Raw genomic sequence first — 20,068 nt, forward strand, 5'->3', positions numbered from 1 at the left:
AGTATGTTGGTAAGATTAAGAAGTAAGATCGCGGTGTTAAAAAATAAAACTAAACAGCTAAGGTAGCACACAATGTGGCAGAGAAAGCAAGAGGTATATGTGGTAAGATCATCTATCTGCTGAGATTTTTGTGTCTCCCACTTAGGCATCCAAGAATGTTATTCTGCAGAATTCTATAGAGTTGTTAACATGGGAAGCCTACCCAAAACATGAAATAGTTAGAGAAAAATGAGAATTCATGTGGTCATACAATATTATTTCAAATTCAGGAGGGCTTTGGAGTTTCTTAATTAGGCACCAAAAACAAGTTGTATGAGAGAGAGAGAAAAAGAGAGAGAACACACCACTTACGTGCATTGAAATGCTGGACAAGATTCATGAGGAAATGAGTGCAGATTTATGTTGGGCTTCCACAAAACACAAAACCTTTCTTCATAGTAGTCAATAATTTGCTGATAATTTAAGTTCCTATCATCTCCCCTTGCTTAAATGTTGGGCTTATGACTACATTTGGGGTTTAGTTATCTAAGCTTTCTGAGGGCTCCAGAGCACATAGATGGTTTAAGTTTTGAGGAGTTGTCACATGATTTTGGTGCCTCTAGTCTTCAAAAAACAAACAAAATATGATGGTTTAGTTCGTCATTCTCAGAGAATTTGTGAAGGCATGAGTTTGAAACATGAGCTTACTATATCTCAAAAAAGGTAGGTTAACTCAGAGAACCAAGGTTTGTATACTGTTCATCTGCAGACTTTTCCACCATCTCCAAGACAAGACCAGAATGCTACTGCAGAATGGAAGTCAAATTCTTCCTTCTCTGTTCTCTTGAGGGAAATGCTAGTTATGAATGGTCCTCTCTACAGATCTGAAGATCATTCACCTCCTGGTCCTGCGGATCCCAGTCAAGCTCCAGCACACCTCCCCACTCTTGGATAATCATGAAATGAGGCACCCAGACACACTGACCTCTCCCAGCAAGAATCAGTTTCTTTAGATCTCACATAGAGAATAAGGGCTGGGGAGTGGAAGGCGGGAAGGTTCTTAGGAGAAATAGGAACTGTATGCCGGGAGCCATGACAAGCAACGAAGCAACCTGAGGCAAAAGCAAGATTTCCCCAAATGCACAACGTGTATGCACATCTGAACACTGATACCCGTCTTGGAGAAACCTGGGATTTTCCAGAGCCCATTCAGAATTGAAACTTCTCACATGGTTAAAGATAGACAGGTCTACTGATTTGCATTAATTCCGGTTCTGTTCTTCTTAATTCAAGTGGGTAAGTGTGTTCTTAGCACGAGTGGCAGTCCCATAAAGTTGTTCAAGCCCTTAACTACTCGTGCTGCGCCTGTGTACTTTTCTTTGAGCATTAAACGGTTCCCTAGGTTTGGGTAAGCTCGGAGGCACGCCCCGTGGACTGGATGCTAGAATGTGAGCCTTTTGTCTGTAGAATGACAGCCGAGCTGCGGGTCTGCGGGAGCGAGCAGCGGTGGAGCACGCGGTGCAGGGCCGAGCGAACGCGTAAAGTCCACGCGGCTGAAGAGGCCGGGCCTCTCCCTGCGCGCCCACTTCGTGGCTGGAGACTCGCCCTCCGCGCGGGTGCAGTGCGCCCGCTTGGCTAGCGGCGTAGGGGCGGGCTCCCTGCGCGCCGGCCCCCGAGACGCCTTTCCATTGGCTCGGGGGCATGCTCGTCCCCGAGTGAGGCCTCGAAAGTTTCATTGAAGGTGGAGAAGTGTACGCCCGCCCGGGAGCCAGGGCTGCGCCTCCGGGGCGAGGCTGTACCTCGGCGGGCGGGGAGCGCACTGGGATCCGGACGGCGTTGGGTTTTTATTTTTGTACTTTTTTAACTGCGGCCGTGGAGGAGGAGCTGGGGCCTGCCCCATTCGCTGTGCGTTTTCGTCTCGTTCTCCTCACGCTCGCACAGCTTCTTCTGGTGACAGAGGGACTGGCGGCGCCACACGCTGACTGATAACACACGCCGAGCTCTGTGCTGTCGGGGATGGTTCTGCGCGCTTGGCCGCTCCCGCCCGGGTCTTTCCGGTCCGAAGCTGGGGGGCGCAGAGGCTGAGCCGCACCGCAGCTCAGGACCAGCGGGCAGCTCCGGGAGCCCTGGCTGCGTGGGCAGAGGGCGGAGGACCCGCCGCCGAGGCACGTTGGCTTTGGAAGGGGTTCAGTAAAGAAAACTCCCCTGACGCCCTTGAGCAACGCCCCGGAGTCAGGCGAAAGGGTAGCACGCCCTTCTCGCCCTCTTTCCTTGCCCCAGCACCTGGAACCCCCCACAGTGTCCCCGCGTATGGCCCTGGTCCCGACCACCCGCTGAAGAAGCTGCCGCCGCCAAATTGAGGAGTCTACACTTTATGGGCCGGCTGTGGGGGTTCGGGCGCCTGACGAGGGGGCTACCGAGAGCCGGCTGAGGGGCGGTCTGGAACCCAGTGAGCGCGCCCTCAGGGCGGACAGCGCGGCGGACCTCGTGGAGATGCCCAGGCGGCTGGGAGCTGCCGGCCGCAGGAGGCCCTAGACGGGCATGGGCCTGGCGCCCCAGTTCTAGGGACCCTCGAGCCTCGCCCCTCTGCTCGGAGTTGCTGGGCCTTAGCGATGGCCTCGGAAGTGGTGTGCGGGCTCATCTTCAGGCTGCTGCTTCCCATCTGCCTGACAGTAGGTGAGTACGGGCCGCTCTCCGAGGTTACGTGTGAGGGTGAAGGGGGCGCCCAGGGAAGGGGACGGGCTTCCGAGCAATCTCAAGTTAAAGGTTCTAGTGCTCTTGGACTCGGTTCTGAGGTCCGCGCCGTCAGACTCGCGCAGTCCGGAGTGCCACGGCACGGTCCTCTCGCTGCCCGCGCTGGAGTGCACACTTGGGGTCTCTCTCAACTGTCCAGCTGCAGAGTTTGGGAGACCAGATCGGCGTGTGCTGGAGAATGTTTGTGTTGAATTTAATCTCACCTGGAATTTCCTTCGTGGAGTGCTGACTTGTACACAAAGGATGCCGATCCGGCTGGAAGGCGGTTGTAGACTCCCGTCCCAGGTGCGGTGCAGGGTCGTGCCAGAGTCCCCTCCTCCCCTTGTCCCCAGAGCCACAGCACATGGTGCATATAGGAGCGACACTTGCCATCTCTCCCCTTGTATCCCAGAACTGTGACAGAAGAAGAAAAAGACCCCGGCTGTTCTAAAACAAAAAGGAGGGAGAAGAACAGGGAAACAGTGCCCTGAGTTGCTTACTTTTTTTGGTTTTTACTTCCACAAAAGCCCCTACAAAAACAAAACAAAAAAGTGCTGGCCGATGGCGCTATAGACAGCCGAGACCCAGTCCAGCCTCCAGGCGTCCATCCTTCCAGGTATTTAAAGGGTTAGAACGCCTAACTGCGACTCCCTGGAACTGGCGAGGGTTCAGGGAGGGCCAGAGGAGAGCTTCGTTGCCTCTCAGTCAAGGATCTCACTCTACGGGGCTGGCATGTTGTTAAAAGCAACTGAATGTCAGGTCTAGAGACGCTGGCGCTGTGCCTGGAGTGAGAGCTTTTGTATTTCTCCTCTAAGAGACTGTGCCTTTTAGATTGGATCTCACTCCTAAGACTGACAGCACCTTACTTTCCCCTCTCCCGAACAGAGCTAGAGAACAGATCTTTTATCAAGTACCAATTGCATTTACAAAGAGCGTGGCCTTGGCAGGAAAGGCCACCTTTATGCATTTACCAGAGGTCGAGGACTCAACATCACACCTGTGCCGTTTTATTTGTGCAAGTAATCACGCCAAAGGGCGGTTCTAGCGTGTTTCGTAGAGGTCGATTCCAGCTACCGGGAGGATTTTGTAGTCTCTATTAACACAATGAGTGAGCGAAGTGATTCGAGGACGTCAGCGCAGGAAACCTCGGCGGAAACCCCGAGAAGGTTCTCGGAGTGGAAACAGTCTGTGGCGTCACAGGGTGCTCGGGCAGCAGGAGGGGCCAGCGCGCTCATGCTGTTCTTGGCCTCCAGTGTGCCGTTTGAGTTCTGAGAGACGACCATTTTGCAGGGGTCTTTGCCCTTAATAATTGCGCATGTATGAGGAGCGCAGCTTTCAGGAAGCTGATGTGGACCACTCCACCAGCTGGTTTAAGTTTGGAGAAAAGGCTTTAGGAAAGCGATTGGGGAAAACAGCGCAGGGCTACTTCTGGTGCATTGCACACAGGTCATGTCACGGTCTGGGGACCGTCTGTGTATCTAAAGCGCTTGGCACCGTGCCTGGCACATGTACTATATGCCAAATGGAAGCTAGTGCCCGAGTTAACAATGGGCTTTCAGTATGAGGCCGATCTGTGATTGTCAGTGCAGATGGGGGAGGAAGCCTGCGGTGTGGCTCTAGGGTCTGAAGGCACTAGCTTCCTCTTTCGGCAGCCCCTCCATCCCCGCCCCCACCCCACCTCATCTTCCCCATAGTCCTCACCTCACTTTTTTCCTTCCTTCCCTTCTCCGTGGAAGGGCAGCTCGCACTGACTGTCGGAAGAGCTAGTGGTTACCTGCTGCCAGCTCGGCCCACTCTGTGACTTGCACAACTAGCTGAGTGAAATGACAGCAGGGATTACCTGTAGATTGCCAGCGACCTCACTCTGTAGCTTCGCCCCTTGCAGGACCCAGCTTGCTTGCCTCAGGGCTCCGTGGCCACTGGGGTTGGGGGAGTGTCATTACAACTAATGGTTGGTGGTCTACACAGTAAAGCCCTTAAGTAGGACCGTGGAGCTCTGCCCTCCAGAGGGGCCTAGGCGCGTCTTACTCCCTACTCAGGCACCCAGAAGCGCGAGGCTCAAGCAGGCAGCATCAGCGAGCCTGAAGGGAGACTCCCAGAGGCTCCAAGCAGATCAGGGACCATTGTTCTGAGAATGAGGAGCCCCCTTGGTCCAGTTCCTTCTTCCCCCGCCCCCTGGCTTCTTCCTTGTACTCTGTGGGCCTCGCACTGTGTTCATGCCGGTAGGCTGGGGCCCTAGGGTAGGCTTGCTCAAGGGCCCGGGATGTGTATGTGCACTCTGCGATTTGGACCTTCCTGGATCTGCTTCCAGGGGCTCAAAGATGACAGCGCCTGCCTGCCTTCCGTCCTGCGGCCTGGATCCCGGGACAGCAAGATCCCTGGACTCCCTGGCCCCGACGATCCTAGGCCACTTTTCATTTCCAGCTCATTCCTCTGTATTCTCAGGCGTCTTCAGGGCTCAGGGAAGCTAACTTGGTTGTGTGTGTGTGTCTATGAGAAAGAGAGAGCGAGAGAGCGCCTTGTGGCATTTTCTGCTGTCTCCAGCTACTGGGAGGCTGAGGGCCCCTGCTGATTCCAGAGGCTGTTGCTTCCCTCTTACCCTTGTAGAAAGCTAACCTCGGGGAAGGTGAAAGGCATGGACCTTGGACTTCATCCCCCAGACCAGAGGACTGACCCCCTCACTCACCCCCTCACTTGTCTGATGCAAATTAGGAAGGACATTCCACTTCCAAGGGTTAATGATGCCTTCTGAGGTTGTACTAGAAGGAACAAAGGGGCGCTGGGTAGGTGTGGCCTGGCTTGAGCGCTCATTTCTACAGGAAGTGGATAGTTTCAAGGTTATTGGAGGGTTTTCAGGTCTGCATACTCCCAAGGTGCTACTAAATCAAATATTGTTTTCCCTAATATCCTGGCCATGGAGAGTGCAATGGTTTGTTTGCCATTAGAATCGATTTTTGCATTTTAGCCATCTATTTTTATATCGGAGCAAGGCTGTCTGCAAAGCCAAGACTTTGCAGAAGCTTCTGTATTTCTCTTTAAACCCATTTCTCTAACATTGATGTTGAACATTTTCTGCACAGAGATGCTCTAGCATTTTCACCCAATGATGGATGTTAAAAATTAACTGCTATATTTAATCCAATGTTTAAGATTTCTTTTTCCCTGTAAAATAAATTTACAGAGATGTGTTAAGTGACATCAGGTCTCCATTATGCAGGTGTTATGTAGCTCTGAGTGTTAAATGCCTAACAACACCATAATGTAATATAACATGTTATTTTCTATTCAAAATGAACATCCAGTGACAGATTTTCCTACATCAATAGAAACCGAAAATTTTAAAGATCTCCTAAATTATTTATTACTACATGGGTAGTCAATCCGATTTTTTTTCTTCAAATAATACATAAAAAAAAGACAAAATTTCCCCTAATATTATGCACTCTTTAATAATTATAGTGATACCTGATCAGTCTTGGCCACTTTTGAAATATTTTTACATTTTCTTCAGCATGATTCTACTGTTCTACCTATCTTTATATGATTCCAGTCTATTCCCAATTTGGAAATGGATTGGTATATTTTTAATCACATGCTCCTGATCCATGCATTCCATCTTGCCTAGTGTTGCTTGGGGTTCCACTGATGTCTTGCTTAGAAGCGCTGACTTAATCATTTTCAGGGAAGGGTGAGGGGGTGGGGGCCCGGCTTGGACAGAATAGATTGGTTTAAGAGTGTCAGAGCTATTGTGGCATCAATAGCTTATGCTTTTCCTAAATAAAGTGACCAGAGCTTAGACAAGAACATAGCACAACAGGGAACTATGTAGTACACAGAAAGAATAAACCAACTAACCAGTGCTTTCAGGAAAAATCACACCCGGCTAATAATGCAAATCCAGGGAGAATCTCACATTTTCTTTAGAGGTAGATTAAAATCTGAGCAAAAATATGGAGTTACTTTTGAAATATATATGGGTGTGGTTATGTAAACATAATTTTCTTTCTATTGAATAACATGTTTTTCCCTATGTGACATCTGTCATTTTGAAATCACACTTATACACACCCCAAGAATTACAAATGAAGCCTGATCAGAGTTTAGAGCCTCCCTCTGCCTTTGCTGTGGCTCTCTGGGGTAGGAGCTTTCAGCTACTGAAGGATGTATTCACAGCATTTAAAGTCACTTTTCTGTCACACCTTCTTGGCCTTATATAATAGGTAGATCATATTTATCACTTTCAGAAGAGAATGAAAGTAATAGTGAAAAGAATTAGAAATTTTTAGTTTAATTCTAAAATAAAATATTTCATAGAGATAGGCATGATCATTTTGTCAACTGGGCAGTGGAAGCTGGAGCTATGTGTCCACATTGTAGTTTGTCATGGGTTTGTCACTTTACAGGCAACATGGGCTTACTCATAGAGATAAGCAGGAGGCTTTGAATTTTACTTTTGGTGGAGGAAAGTGTTATGAGAGCAATTTAAGAGACCTCCAGTCCCATTCAGGCCCTGCCCTCTACCTAAGTTGTTTTTGGTTGTTTCTTTTTTATCTCTGTAAAATGGAGATATTAATATCTTCTTTTATGGATGGTTATGAAATAGTGTGTACTACACACCATCTATAATGCCTGACACTCTGCAGGAGCTCAAAAAGGCAGGTATTATTATTACATTTATGAAGATGAGTAGAAGAGTAAGGATAAGGATGCTTGATGAATGTGTTAATAGAAATTAACAGGCTAACAGGCAGTAGCATGAGTCATAAGAGGATTGATATGGGTATGTGGGATTTATATGAAAGCAATTTCGTATCTTCTTAGAACCAAGATATGCTATGAAAATTGATGTGTGAGTAGTAGGAGGATTTTTAATTATATGGATTTTTCTTTTTTCTTACCAGTTTTAGTCAATGTTCTATATATCTACAGTTGCATTCTAGTTAAACAATATGTTCTCCTAGAACTATACTGTCAGTGTTTACTTTTGTCTTTCTGACACATACCATAATTTTCAGTCTTCATTTAATATGATTTTATTGCTTATCTATTTTTACATGACACTTTTCTTTTAGATCCTATACTGCTAATGGTTACATAGTAACAAAAATATATGTATTTTCCATAAATGTTCAGGGGAACTTAGAATAGTGTAAGTGCCCCTGGATATTTAAGAGCACTTGATTAAGAACAATGTGGTGATACAGTCTATGTAATGTAAAACATTAAATTTTGTAAGATTTGTAGACTTAAACAGTTGTTTTATGGACATGGAATCAAGTAAGCAAAATAAAGCAAATATCCCACTGGATCGAGGCTGAATACAAAGATATATTAGAAAACATTTTAAAAATATTTGGCTATGAAAGAGCTGAAGCTTATCAAATTCACCAGACCCTCCAGTTGGCCTTTCAGAGCCAGTAGAACATGGCAGGATCAAGAAGAATGAGGAGAATTGAAGCCACATACTGAATGTCTGTGGGGAGAGTACATGAGACATATAGCATTTTAAAAATTTTATAATTTTTATAATTTTTGAACTGTCCAGTAATTTATCCAATAGGCATAGAGTAGTTAGCTAAATGATTTTTAGAACTTAAGAGTGATGACATCCAACTTTGCATTTTTTTCTATTTATTTAGTTAAAAAAATACTATGTATAATATTAAAAAAAATTTTCCAGGCTCCTGTAGCATATACAATTTTCATTTGCCTTGTTTTATCATATAGGATGGTGATGTTTTTTTGATTGATAACCTATTTTTGAATTCTCCTTTTCTGATGTACTGGTAGGCACAATTCTGCATTAAACCATGATACTATAGATGTCATATTTAAACATGTTTGTATATGAATTTCAAATTATAAGTACATTTAATAAAAAATTGGATTTGTTGTACCTGTGTGGTTAGTTCTGGCTTTCTGTTACAAGTTCACTAGTCATCTGGGATTAAAGATTTTGCTTAGACTTTAACCGTTCTCTTAGGGGGTTATTTATTCTGTTACCCCAGCTAAGACGATTCTCCCCTCAGTATTTTTTCTAACTCTGAACTCTCCATCCCCTTCCCCCTTTAGATTTGACTGTGTCAAAGTCACACATCTTATCTTCCCCCTGCAGCCTTCTCTGGTATGCTCAGTGCAAGCTTTCCCTCTGCTCTTTACCTGTGCATTTACAGTGATACTGTTGGTGCCACTGCCCCTTAGATACAGGTTCTGTCCAAATCAAGTACCTCATTTATAGATAATCCTCTAGGTTTGTTTTCTTGGGTTCATCTTCTGTGTTTCCTGCAGTGTTGGCAAACCTCAAGTCTACATCTTGGCCTCTTTACATCCTCCCCATGTGCTAGAGCCAGATATGCCTTCCACTGCTTAAAGCCCTCATTTAAAAGTACTTGGAGAATTTTCTCAGTGTCAGTTACATTCCAGGCTTATTTCAGTCAAATCAGGAACTGTTGCCATTCCCACCTTCAATACCATGCTTGGCTGTCAGCCCAGCAAGTTTGTATTCCTGTCGTGGTGCAAGTAAATTCTTTTCTCCAGTTTATAGTTGGCCCTTGCAGCCACTTATAAGCAAAGACAATTCTGTTCTTTCTCTTTTCAACATGAATTTCTTAATTTCTAATTTCTCTTTTCCATATAAATTTCTCAGGGTAATGTGGCTTAGATAAAATAAACTTTACATCTCTCACACAATAGTCGCGCTGTAGATGAACCAAAGTTGGTATGCTAACTGCTCTCTGAGGTTGCCCAGGGAGGCGATCATTGCTCTGATATCTTTCTGGTGATATCATTCATTGCAGTGGTTCAAGATAGCCTGTTCCCATTTCCACATCATGCTGAAGGATAGAGGGAGCAAACACAAAAGGGGGAGCAAACACATACCCCCTAATGACACAACTTGGAAGTTGCATGAATCACTTCTGCTCATAAGACATTAGCCTGAATTTAATGATATTCACCTGCCTAACTGCAGGGAAGCTGGGGAATATCTTTATTTTGGCTAGTGATGTGCTCAGCTAAAAACAGGGTAAGAAATAAAGTAATAAAGTGTTGCAGTGATAAAAAGAGAATAGATATTAGCACACCAGTATCAATTCATGCCTCCTGTAGATGAAGGTAATTTAATGTGCCTTGCAGACACTGCTGTTTTTTCTATTCTACCCTGCCTGCACCTTTTACTTCTACAAGTATCAGCAGGTTCCTAAATGTGACATACAAAGTTTGACCCATGAGGAGATGTGCTGCACTCCAAAAGAACTGAATGAATTTACCAATTTATATAGACAGAAATCTGGGGAATAAGTGTAGGAATGGGTGTTGAGAGTATGAGATAATGATAAAGAACATGTAGTTAGATCAGGCCAAATTTATTGATTTAGGACCACTAAGCAGAGTTTCCAGATCACTGTTATAACTTGAAGGGTTATAGAAAGGGCTCTAACAGTTTGGTTGGTTTACTGAAGCATGAACCAAAAAGTGACCTATGCTAAATGAAGTTGAAATGCCAGACCTGCCTTGGTACACCATAGGGGAAGGGATCATCCTTGGGAAGATCTAGAGAATGCACCTTTCACCACTACTGTGAGAAATAACTGTATGGGGAGATGGGGTGTCTCAGCATCCTTGAAGTGCTCTGTGCTTGCTCCTCTCCGTAGGTCAGAAATTAAAGTGGGAATTGCTGCCACTAAAGTGGAATCCCTTAAGTGCAATGGTGGTATTTGAATTCCCTGGGGCAGGGGTCACCAAGTGGCCCACTTAATTGCCAAAGGCAAGGTGGGTATGGTTTCCATGATGAAAAGTGAATCAAAGCAGTAATTAGAATAGTATGACTTCAAAAGACCTATGGCATTTAACTTGTTAATTATGCTGGTCCTATAATTGAAATAGATGGGCAGTCTACTAAATTCTGACTTGATCTGTATAAGTAGAAGAGTTCTAGGTCAAGTGAACAGAAATCTGATTTGAATCACCAACACAAAGAGTCATTGCCCCTCAATCAATTCCTGTATTTGAGCAAGTTTACAGATACAGTAATTTTGAAAGGACAGAGTTGTCTTTGCTTAGAACTGATGGCAAGGGCAGATCTATCAACTCAAGAAAAGAATCTACCTGCTACCAGGATAAGAATACAAACTTGCTGGGCTGATAGACAAACACCATATTAAAGGCAGGAATGGCAAGAATGGTTTTCCTGATTTGATTGAGGTAAGGCTGGAATGTAATTGGTACTGAGAAAAAAAAACCCAGCACTCTTAATTGCTGAAGAACAGACTAGGTTCCCACAATTTCCTAGCCATATGTTATTATAAGTTAGTTCAAATAGCTTATTTTTTTCCTATTACCTACTTGGGGCAGAGTGGACATTTTAACTGAATGGGAAGAGAGAATAGTTGAATGATGGATGTAGGTATGGTCTAGATACCAGGGATATTTTTAGGGGGTCATAATATCGTTGAGTATTTAAGAGCTTACCAAGAAGAGTTCCAGATCAAAAGTAACACATCATTTTTAAGGCTAGCTCTGTATACAGGAAACAGGACAGAAAAATTCTTTCTCTTCCTCCTTCCTTTATTTGTATTATTTGGTTTCTGATATCCAAGGAGAAATATACTATTTTGATTAAGAGCCCCAACTGTAAAGCCTAAATGTTTAGATACAGATCTTAGCTTGTCATACTGGCCATATGACCTTGATCAAGTTGTTTCACTTTCTGTTCTTTAGTTATTTCATCTGTAAAATCTGGTAATAATAATAGTACCTAGCTCAGAGGATTGTTGCAAGGCTTAAATGACAGTACTTGTAAAGTGCTTGATACAGTGCCTGACCCATGGTACATACTCAATAAACCTTAGATCTAGTTGTTAGTTCTAGAATCAGAAATAAGGCATTATTTGTTAAAAGCTAGTTTGAGGATCTGCCCATCAGGAACAATGTATTGTCCATGGGACGATAATTTGGAGTTCCAGTCAACTTCCAAACAAGTTTTGGAACATGACCTGTTGTAAATTGAGGACTGTCTGGTACCCTGATCTCCCTCAATCACATATGTTGGAAGGTCTCTGTGCCATTGTTTACTGGTCCCTTTGAAACAATGTGAATCTTCTTTTCTTTAATTCTCCTCCCCAGGCAGAATGAATTGTTTTGTCCATGTTCATCTGGCACTTGGTTCATATTATCACAGGGTTTTGTATTTATATGATTGCTCTCTTCCTTTCCATGTATCTGCAAATTCAGGGACTCTGTGTAATCCTTGATATCCTGGGCACTTAACTGCCTAGCATATAGCAAGTGCAATTCTCCCTCCTTATCCTGAAGTTCCTCATCTAACCTGGGTTGGATTTAACCAATCCGGAATTGAAAATATTTGACAAAAAAAAAAATCACATTGTTGCTGGCATGTACAAAATAGTCCTACAATGGCTGCATCTATATTGAACATGTACAGAATTTTTTTCTTGTCATTATTTACTAAACAATAGAGCATAGTAACTATTTACATCGCTTTTAAATAGTATTAGGTATTATAAGTAATCTAGAGATGATTTAAAATGTATGGGAGGATTGCGTGTAGGTTATATGCAAATACTACACCATTTTATATAAGGGACTTGAGCATCCTCAGATTTTGGTATCTCAGGGATGGGTGTAGACAGGGACCTGGAACCCTCAGATAGTAAGGGACAACTGTATTTAGATAGCTATCTATCTATCTATCTATCTATCTATCTACACACACACACACACACATATATAATAGATACATATTTGAATAATTTTTTTCTGACAGTAAAATTGTGTCCAATCATTATTTTAGCTGTTCAGTAAGTGCTATGGTGAACACTGAAGAAGTATTTGTCAGTTGATTCATTAAGAAATTCATAGACTTTTTTTTCTTGAATATCTTAGCAGTTTGAAGATAGAGTTAGGTCTAGCATCTTACAACTACTGTTTTTTACATTTTCGAATGCAAAATTTGTACCAGTCTAATATACATGTTCTGTGACTTTCATAAATGTGGATTTTATCCATATGCCTATACATTTTACTTGCTTCGCAGTGAATAGGGAAGAAAAAACCCATTTGACAATGGTAAAGCTTGATCGAAGCATCATTCTTGAAGTGCATATTATTATTTTTCTTAAATATGCACTTCCTCTCTCCTGGAACCACACAAATCGATCTGTTTTCTGTTGTGGTCAAATCTGCCAGGTCAGCAGTTTTGGCCATAGGTGCAGAAAAGGAGGAAGAATGTAGAACCTTAACAAGCTGATAATTTTAAACCAGAGCTCCATGAAATTGATTTATGGGTTTGTGCAGAATTGACTAGTCCCTGCTCCTGCCATACCTTCCCTCGTTCTGCGTTCCTCAAACTGTGCCTGCCTGCTAGCAGCAGCCTGCTTGACATTGCAACAGGAATATGTGCTCCTGCTGGAGAATCTAGGCAGTGAGTATTAGGGCCCTAGTCTGAAGGTCTAATGAAAAAGTCTCAGTCCTGTTAATAATGAGCTACGTGACTTTCCCAAGTCACAGAAACTCTATTTCTCAAATTACATCAACTAGAAAATGAGATGTTCAAGGCTAACGATTATTTTCATGATTCTCACAGTAATATTTTTCGCATATATATTTTTTCAATATTAGAAGGTACGACTAAAGCACTACTTTTTAGCCAACACACCAGAATTTTTATATCTAATTTGTTCTAGCCTCTTAATAACCATCATACTTACATTATTTCGCACTTGACCTCAAAGAAATGTTAGAAACTGCTAAGGAAAATAATATTGTATCATGTTAGATATTTGACTGCGGATTTTCCAGAACAGTTGGTATGAAAAGACAATCTAGCTTAGGTTTTGCAATCACAAGATTTCAATGATTCTTCCTTACTTACTCCCAACACAGACTCATACACACATCATCAGTGATGGTAATAACAAGAAGAACAAAATGCATGTTCAAATTTTGTTTAGAATTTGCTGTGTGTAACTTTGCAGAAATAAAAGAATTTTATCAATTGTAGTTTATGATTAGTCATGCTTGTAAAGAAAACCAAACTACATTGAGTTATTAACTGAAGCCAAATGAAATCGTAGGGACATAGCACTGTATAAACAAGATTTGAGGCAAAAAAAGATATTTTGAGTCAAATACTGAGCTTTATCATAATATGTAGCATTTCAACTTCATTGTAGACCTTATGAGATCTTAGCTGGACAATTCTATCATAATGTAAAGGAAATGAGAAGTGTACAAAAACTACAGGCGTGTGTACAATAGACGGATAGGAGAATCACACTTGCAGGTGTTGCTATCACCTGGCTTCAGTGCACCATACGTGCTAGCTATGGGCCTGTGAGCTTCCTGCACTTCAAAGCCTCCCTCTCCTCCTCTCTTCCTTCTCCTCTCCTTCCCTAGTCATTTACCTCACTCTCTTCCTTCTCCTTCTCCTCTTTATCCTCCAATTTTTTAAAACTAAGGGATTGGACCTTGCCCACTCCAGGCAAATCCTGACTCTTCTTGGCCCTAGGGCCTGAAGTCAGAGCAGCTAGTAAGCAATGAAGCAACCTTTGCTGAAGCCAGGGCCCCTACCCCAGTGTCAGACAGTTGCTGGAACACACAGTCTCTGGTGGATCATCCTCAGCTAGGAGACAGGATTAAGGGTCAGATTAAAAGGCTCTGGGAAGAGAAATACTCATAAAATGGAGTTTGCTCCTGGTGAGCCAGTTTCCAGAAACCTCCAGCTCCCTAGAATTTTTCATTAACAACCACAAACCTCTTTAGCAATAATTTTCAAAGCATCATCATTTTTGCTGTTGCACTGCCTTAGAGTCACTTTACATTTTTGACCCGCAGTGGCATTTCCTAACAACCCCTACCTCACTTACTGGGCTTGGTTTGTAATTACTTTGGGCTATTTTCAAATATTAAAACTACCCTCAACATCCAATAATTTCCCACCATCGAGGCTATTTAAAAGGAATGAATGTGGCATTGGCCCCAAAGGAATTTCTTAAATTGGATAGCAAAATATTTTGAACAATTATTTTTAAATTAAGGGTGTTATTTTCCCAAAGTTACTACTTAGAAGGAAACAAATCTTAGATATTATTTTAACCTTATGACACTGATTGGTTATCTATTCAATATATCCATACTTGGATTTGCATATTGAATCCAGTCTCAGAAAACATACTTAAAGTGTAGTGCTGGTCTTCCAAAGAAGGGGCAGTCAAATTGTGTTTAGAATATCGTTGCACAGTATAAATATCATAAATTTGAATATGCAAGTAACACATTTTCTTAAACATATTTGAAGTGTGGTTTTCATAGCCCATTGGTGACTTTGTTTCTTTCAAACACTTTTTTTTTATTCTCCGATTCTGACCAATTTTTCTTGCCCTCTCCCATTATACATTTTCCAGAATTCACTAGAATAATATAGTAATCCAAGAGTATTTCATAATGTGCCAAGCATTTCCTATCTTAAAATAGCACTGCCTTTTGTTTATTCCTATGTCAAAGAAAACTCATGTCTGTTTTCTTTTTTGATGTTGTTGTTGATTCATATCCCTTTATCACTTTTGGCATATTGCTTTCTAGGTTTCTTTTTTTGTATGGAGTTGACAATTTTAAACATCTTATTTTTAAGTTCTATAAATATTACCATTTAGACCTTTTCATCTGTGTACTCCTGGCTCAATTACTGGCACTTTATCTTATCTCAATTGTCAATAAAAACATAAGAAATATCCTTTTTAAAAAACCTTTTCTTTCTCCTTAAAAATTAAGCAACACAGTGGACACAAATAAAAAAGAGATTTGCAGGTAATCCACTGTGTCTGTACTCAGTGCTGACCCCCAGGGATTGGTTTTTCTTGCTCTAGTTCTATTAGATTGCTCTTTATCTTCCACCTCATGCTGTGTCTCAGCTCTAAGGTCTCAGTTTAGAGTTGTCTCAGCTCTAAGGTCTGGTTTCCATGCTAACAATAAGCTATATGATGTTCTTTAAAGGTTTGTCATTTATTCACTCATTCTCGTGTGTCTATTTCTAGCAAAAATCAATCGCAGTTGCTTTGTTAGAACACCCATCATTTAGCACCACAGTTCTTATGTCTTCTTGATATTGTTCCTTGAATAAGTTCAGAGTGAACACTGGTTTTGTTTTCAACATTTTTCTCTAGAGAGTGTCATATGAATCCATCTGATATGTGGCTACATAAATATAAGGAATATTCATCTCTCATCAAGCACAGGTTTAAAGTTTATAGACTTTCCAAATGACAGGGTTTCCACCTACAGCCCATCCCAGGCAAAAATGTACCACGCCTAAACATATTTTAGCACTTTTCCACTCCCCCTTTTTGCCATTCAATAATAATTGCTTCCCCATCTTCTTCTCTTTCCTTTCCCTTCCTCCATTGACTTCTAGGACTTTTCCAATGGGTTGAGAGGTGAGGGCTAATCAGACCCAAAAGGTTGAGTTTTAAACTTTTGCTTAACTCTTCGTTAGTGATAAGATGAAGAAAAATTGAAGTTGTGTAGCTTCTCCGAGTCTCAGTTTCCCAACCTGAAAAATGGAAGAAATAACATAGATCTCAAAGTAATAGTAAGGAGTAAAAGAAATGGTTTAAATCATGCACCTAACACAGTGCTGGCAAATTAAGGCCTAACTAAATGTTCTGCTGCTTCTCTTCCTTTCTCCCTCCAGGTGTCAGGGCCTCTCTCACTCCACCTGTCTCCTGAACACTGTACCCTAAATATCACAGATCACCTGGCAACTGTGGTTCAGAGACTTGTGGACTGCTAAAGTCACAAGGGAATGTGTCATTGGCTCCATGTGCTTCCCTACAAGGGGAACTATTTTTAACTAGGAAGTATGCTGTTTCGAGAAAGAGGGAGCTTCTGGGGATGAAAATACAGTGACTGATGAGGATAAAATAAGACCAATTGTATTTCTATCTGTGATGTTGAAATAAGTTTTCTGAGGAGCTAATGGTGTTTCAAATTCAGTTAAAATTCTTTAAAGTAATCACTTTGTAAAATATACAAAGGGTAGGAACTAAGGTGGATCTGTCTTAGTGGTAGGCATGGATGAAGGTTGTTGGACAGTGAGGTATCTCAGATATGCTATGTTAAGGCAGTGATGATACAACATGTAGTAAATAAATATATTTTTGTATCTTAATAAATATCAGAGCTGTATATCTAATACTTGAGTCATATTTCTTGGTTGATTTTTTTTTTTCTTATTGTAATTTCAGGTGTTGAATTTAATAGCCATAAAACATCTTATATTTTAAGTTTTGGAATTCTAATTATAATTCTCTACGAAATTGTAATTCTTGTGATATTTGAACATAGTCTTAGTTTGAGATATACGTGATAACAATCAAGCAATTTCATAAAATACCAGATAGAGTTGAATTATTTCCTTTGCCTTAGAACTTGATTCAAATTGAATATGTTAGGTGTCAAATTAAAACCAAAGTGTATTTTTTTAAGGATTCCTTTTAGGATGACTTATTTAGTTGGATTGATTTAATAATTATATAACAGAAAATTTAAACATTTTTAAAGAATTGTTTAAGAATGAGTTACTTTATTATAGTTGTTAGATGGTCCAAATATTGAGAATTCTAAAATGGTTTAAAAGACTATCATATATTGTGCAATTAAAGAGAAGAAAAAAATTTGAAGACACAATAACAAATTAAAAAAAAAAACCAAAGAAATAAGAAACTCCTAACTAATTAAGTTACACGATCATGAGTTACATAAAGTTCTGATATGATAGCCCTGAAGTTTAAAGCTGCATTTGCAATTTCACTTGATATCTTATACAACCTTATTGTGAATTCCATGGTGGAACCTGCAGGAACATTACAAAGTAAGATCCTGTTAATTTCCAGGATGGTAAGGGGTCATAAGTTTCATCACAGATCTCCTGTGATGTATTAAAATCAATGGAAAAGACTCACTGAGTGCAGAGTTTGTTCTGAATTTGTTTATTAACGTTTGTATATGTGATAGTTATCTCCAGATGTTAAGCTGATTTCTCTATGTGGGAAAGTAATGAGCAATTAAATGAAGTAGCACTTTGGTTATTTGATCAGTGTGGAAAATGATAGTTTGTTCATAGAGAACTGATGCCTTAATTATAGTAACTGATTGACAACAATCAAGAAATTCGAACACCTTGCAGAAATCAACACATTTTCACATAGTCATGGTCATTAATCTGGGTGGTTCCAGAGTGGGTCAGATCAAGGCAGACCACAGTTCTGTTTAAATATAAAGTGATTCAGTGGTGCTTTTCAAATTTTACTTCACCATTTTTCAAATTTTTCCTCTTCACTGTCGATTTTATACTATGCTATGGAAAGTCATTACATAGAGTTAAATAGTCACCATTTTCATGGAACCCGAGCATCTGGTATGGAACCAGCCTGCCTTGGTCTGATCCCAGCTCTGCAACATGGAATCTATGTGACATAGGGCAAGCTGTTGCACTCTGCAGCTCATTTTTCCCATATGTAAAATGGGGATAATTATAAGACCTATCTCATAGGATTGTTTAGAGGATTAAACTTAGAAGTACTTGGCATATTTTAAACCCAAATGTGTAAAATATCTAGAGTTTATTATTTGCCTTTTCTGTGGAAAACTTGAAATACCTGAAATATGAAAAATTATTTGAAATGATTGATTTATTTAATCCTTTAATAAAATTTAATAAGTGTCTGCTTTGTGCATATGACTATTTTAGTTGCTGTGAGGAATGCAAAAGAAATAAATGGGCTAAAGGAGAAACCACCTGGTCCTCATTCTCAGGCATTTTGCATACATCACTTCTTATTCTTAAAAATCTCCCAAGTAGGTGTTAAATCTTATTTTATAGATGAAACAATGTGTTTTATATAGTAACAGAGCTTCATGTTTAAGTGAAACAAAGATTCCAAAGATTCTAACTCTGTTTTTCTCTGCACCCAACTGTTTCTAACAGGCACAGGTCAGGGGTTAATTACATTGGACATTTGCTACAGCAAAGTGTCTCGATGAGTTTTGTAGACCAACTGGATTCTAGACATTGTCCTGTCGAATGCTAACTTTGTGATCCAGGCACGTCTGGTCATGGGCTCACAGCTAGGAGAATATGGAGTTCGACTGTCTATCCCGACTCCAGTGGTTCGTGACTCAGTTGTCTCAGGAAGAGTGGAAAATGCCACCCCAGCCATTTCAGGGGTGACCTTGTGGTTCAGAGAGAATGTTACCCATTTAAATCACCTACTGTTTTTTCTTCCTCAAGGGGATCTTTGAATTTTATGATGTGATTCCTGTCAGGAAATATTTTCATCTTACATAGACTTTCAGTATCTTAATACAGCATTTTATGACAGTGAGATACTAAGAAAGATTGATTAGATATTTTTGAGAAATAGCTGGGCTAAACAAATGTAGACATTCTTTTTCTTTATGGTAAGACTGTTCAGAGCTTAGCATCTAATACAAATGATGAATTTCTAAGCATTTGTTATAACATGTGGTGTTTCCCAAACCTGAGTGACCACAGAACCTCTACTTGTTTCTCTTGGCACTGGTGTCCTGAGGAGCACACACTGGAAAATTCTGTAGGAACTTTGGACTAACTGGTAGGCCAATGAAAGTTTACTTTGGGATAAGAGGGCCTTTCTGAAGACCCTAAGTCTGGGTTTGTGGTCACTGCTATACATACTAGAGGACAGAATAAATGTGCTTGTCTTTTTCTTATGTATGCTTGATGACTTATGTTGTGTCATCATTTGTTTTAAAATCAAAGTGGTCAAAAAGCGAGAAACCATTTTATAAACTAGATATTCCAACTGTTGTAGAGTACCTGCAAATAACTTGTCTACAAACATTTCCAGGCCTAGTTGCACCATAGTGAAAAAGCAACAGGGGGTTAAAATAAGCCTGACCACATCCTACAGCATCCCTTCATCAGCTCTGGACTGATCACTTCAGTGGCTTCCTGAGGATTTTCCTGCCTTCTATGCCTTTGTACAATCCCTTCTTCACAAGCTGGCCACATTGATTTTTAATAGTTAAGTCAGATGTCATCCCTCTGCTTTAAAACCTCTAGCATTTTCTTGTGAACTTAAAAAACGAGCACTAAATCCCTAACGTGGCCTATCGTGATTCCTGTACCCTCTAATCACATTTGAATTATTTTTTACTCGAATACAACTATTTTTGCCTTAAGGCCTTTGTCCTTGCTGTTTGCTTTGATGAGTAGTCTTTCCTGAGATCTCAGCCTAAATATTATCCCTAGGGATGTCTTCCCACACCACCTTATATCCCCACCCCTCACTTACCCCTC

General features: G+C 41.2%; 1 protein-coding gene across 10 annotated transcripts in view; it reads left to right on the forward strand.

Annotated features, from left to right (window-relative positions):
• Positions 1-1,739: 1,739 nt before the first annotated feature.
• Positions 1,740-20,068, forward strand: part of PIEZO2 (piezo type mechanosensitive ion channel component 2) — a 375,431-nt gene continuing 357,102 nt past the window's right edge. For 6 of the 10 annotated variants that reach the window (XM_016119848.2, XM_036229845.1, XM_036229849.1 and 3 more), the window contains exon 1: positions 1,741-2,655. In XM_016119848.2, the coding sequence (XP_015975334.2) occupies positions 2,592-2,655 (64 nt within the window). In that variant the 5' untranslated portion in view covers positions 1,741-2,591. Of the gene's footprint in view, positions 2,656-20,068 lie in introns of all 10 variants that reach the window. The other 4 variants (XM_016119852.2, XM_036229848.1, XM_016119855.2 and 1 more) reach the window with 2 other exon arrangements.

Source organism: Rousettus aegyptiacus, unplaced genomic scaffold (assembly GCF_014176215.1).
Source record: "Rousettus aegyptiacus isolate mRouAeg1 unplaced genomic scaffold, mRouAeg1.p scaffold_m13_p_12, whole genome shotgun sequence".
NCBI classification, from domain to species: Eukaryota; Metazoa; Chordata; class Mammalia; order Chiroptera; family Pteropodidae; genus Rousettus; species Rousettus aegyptiacus.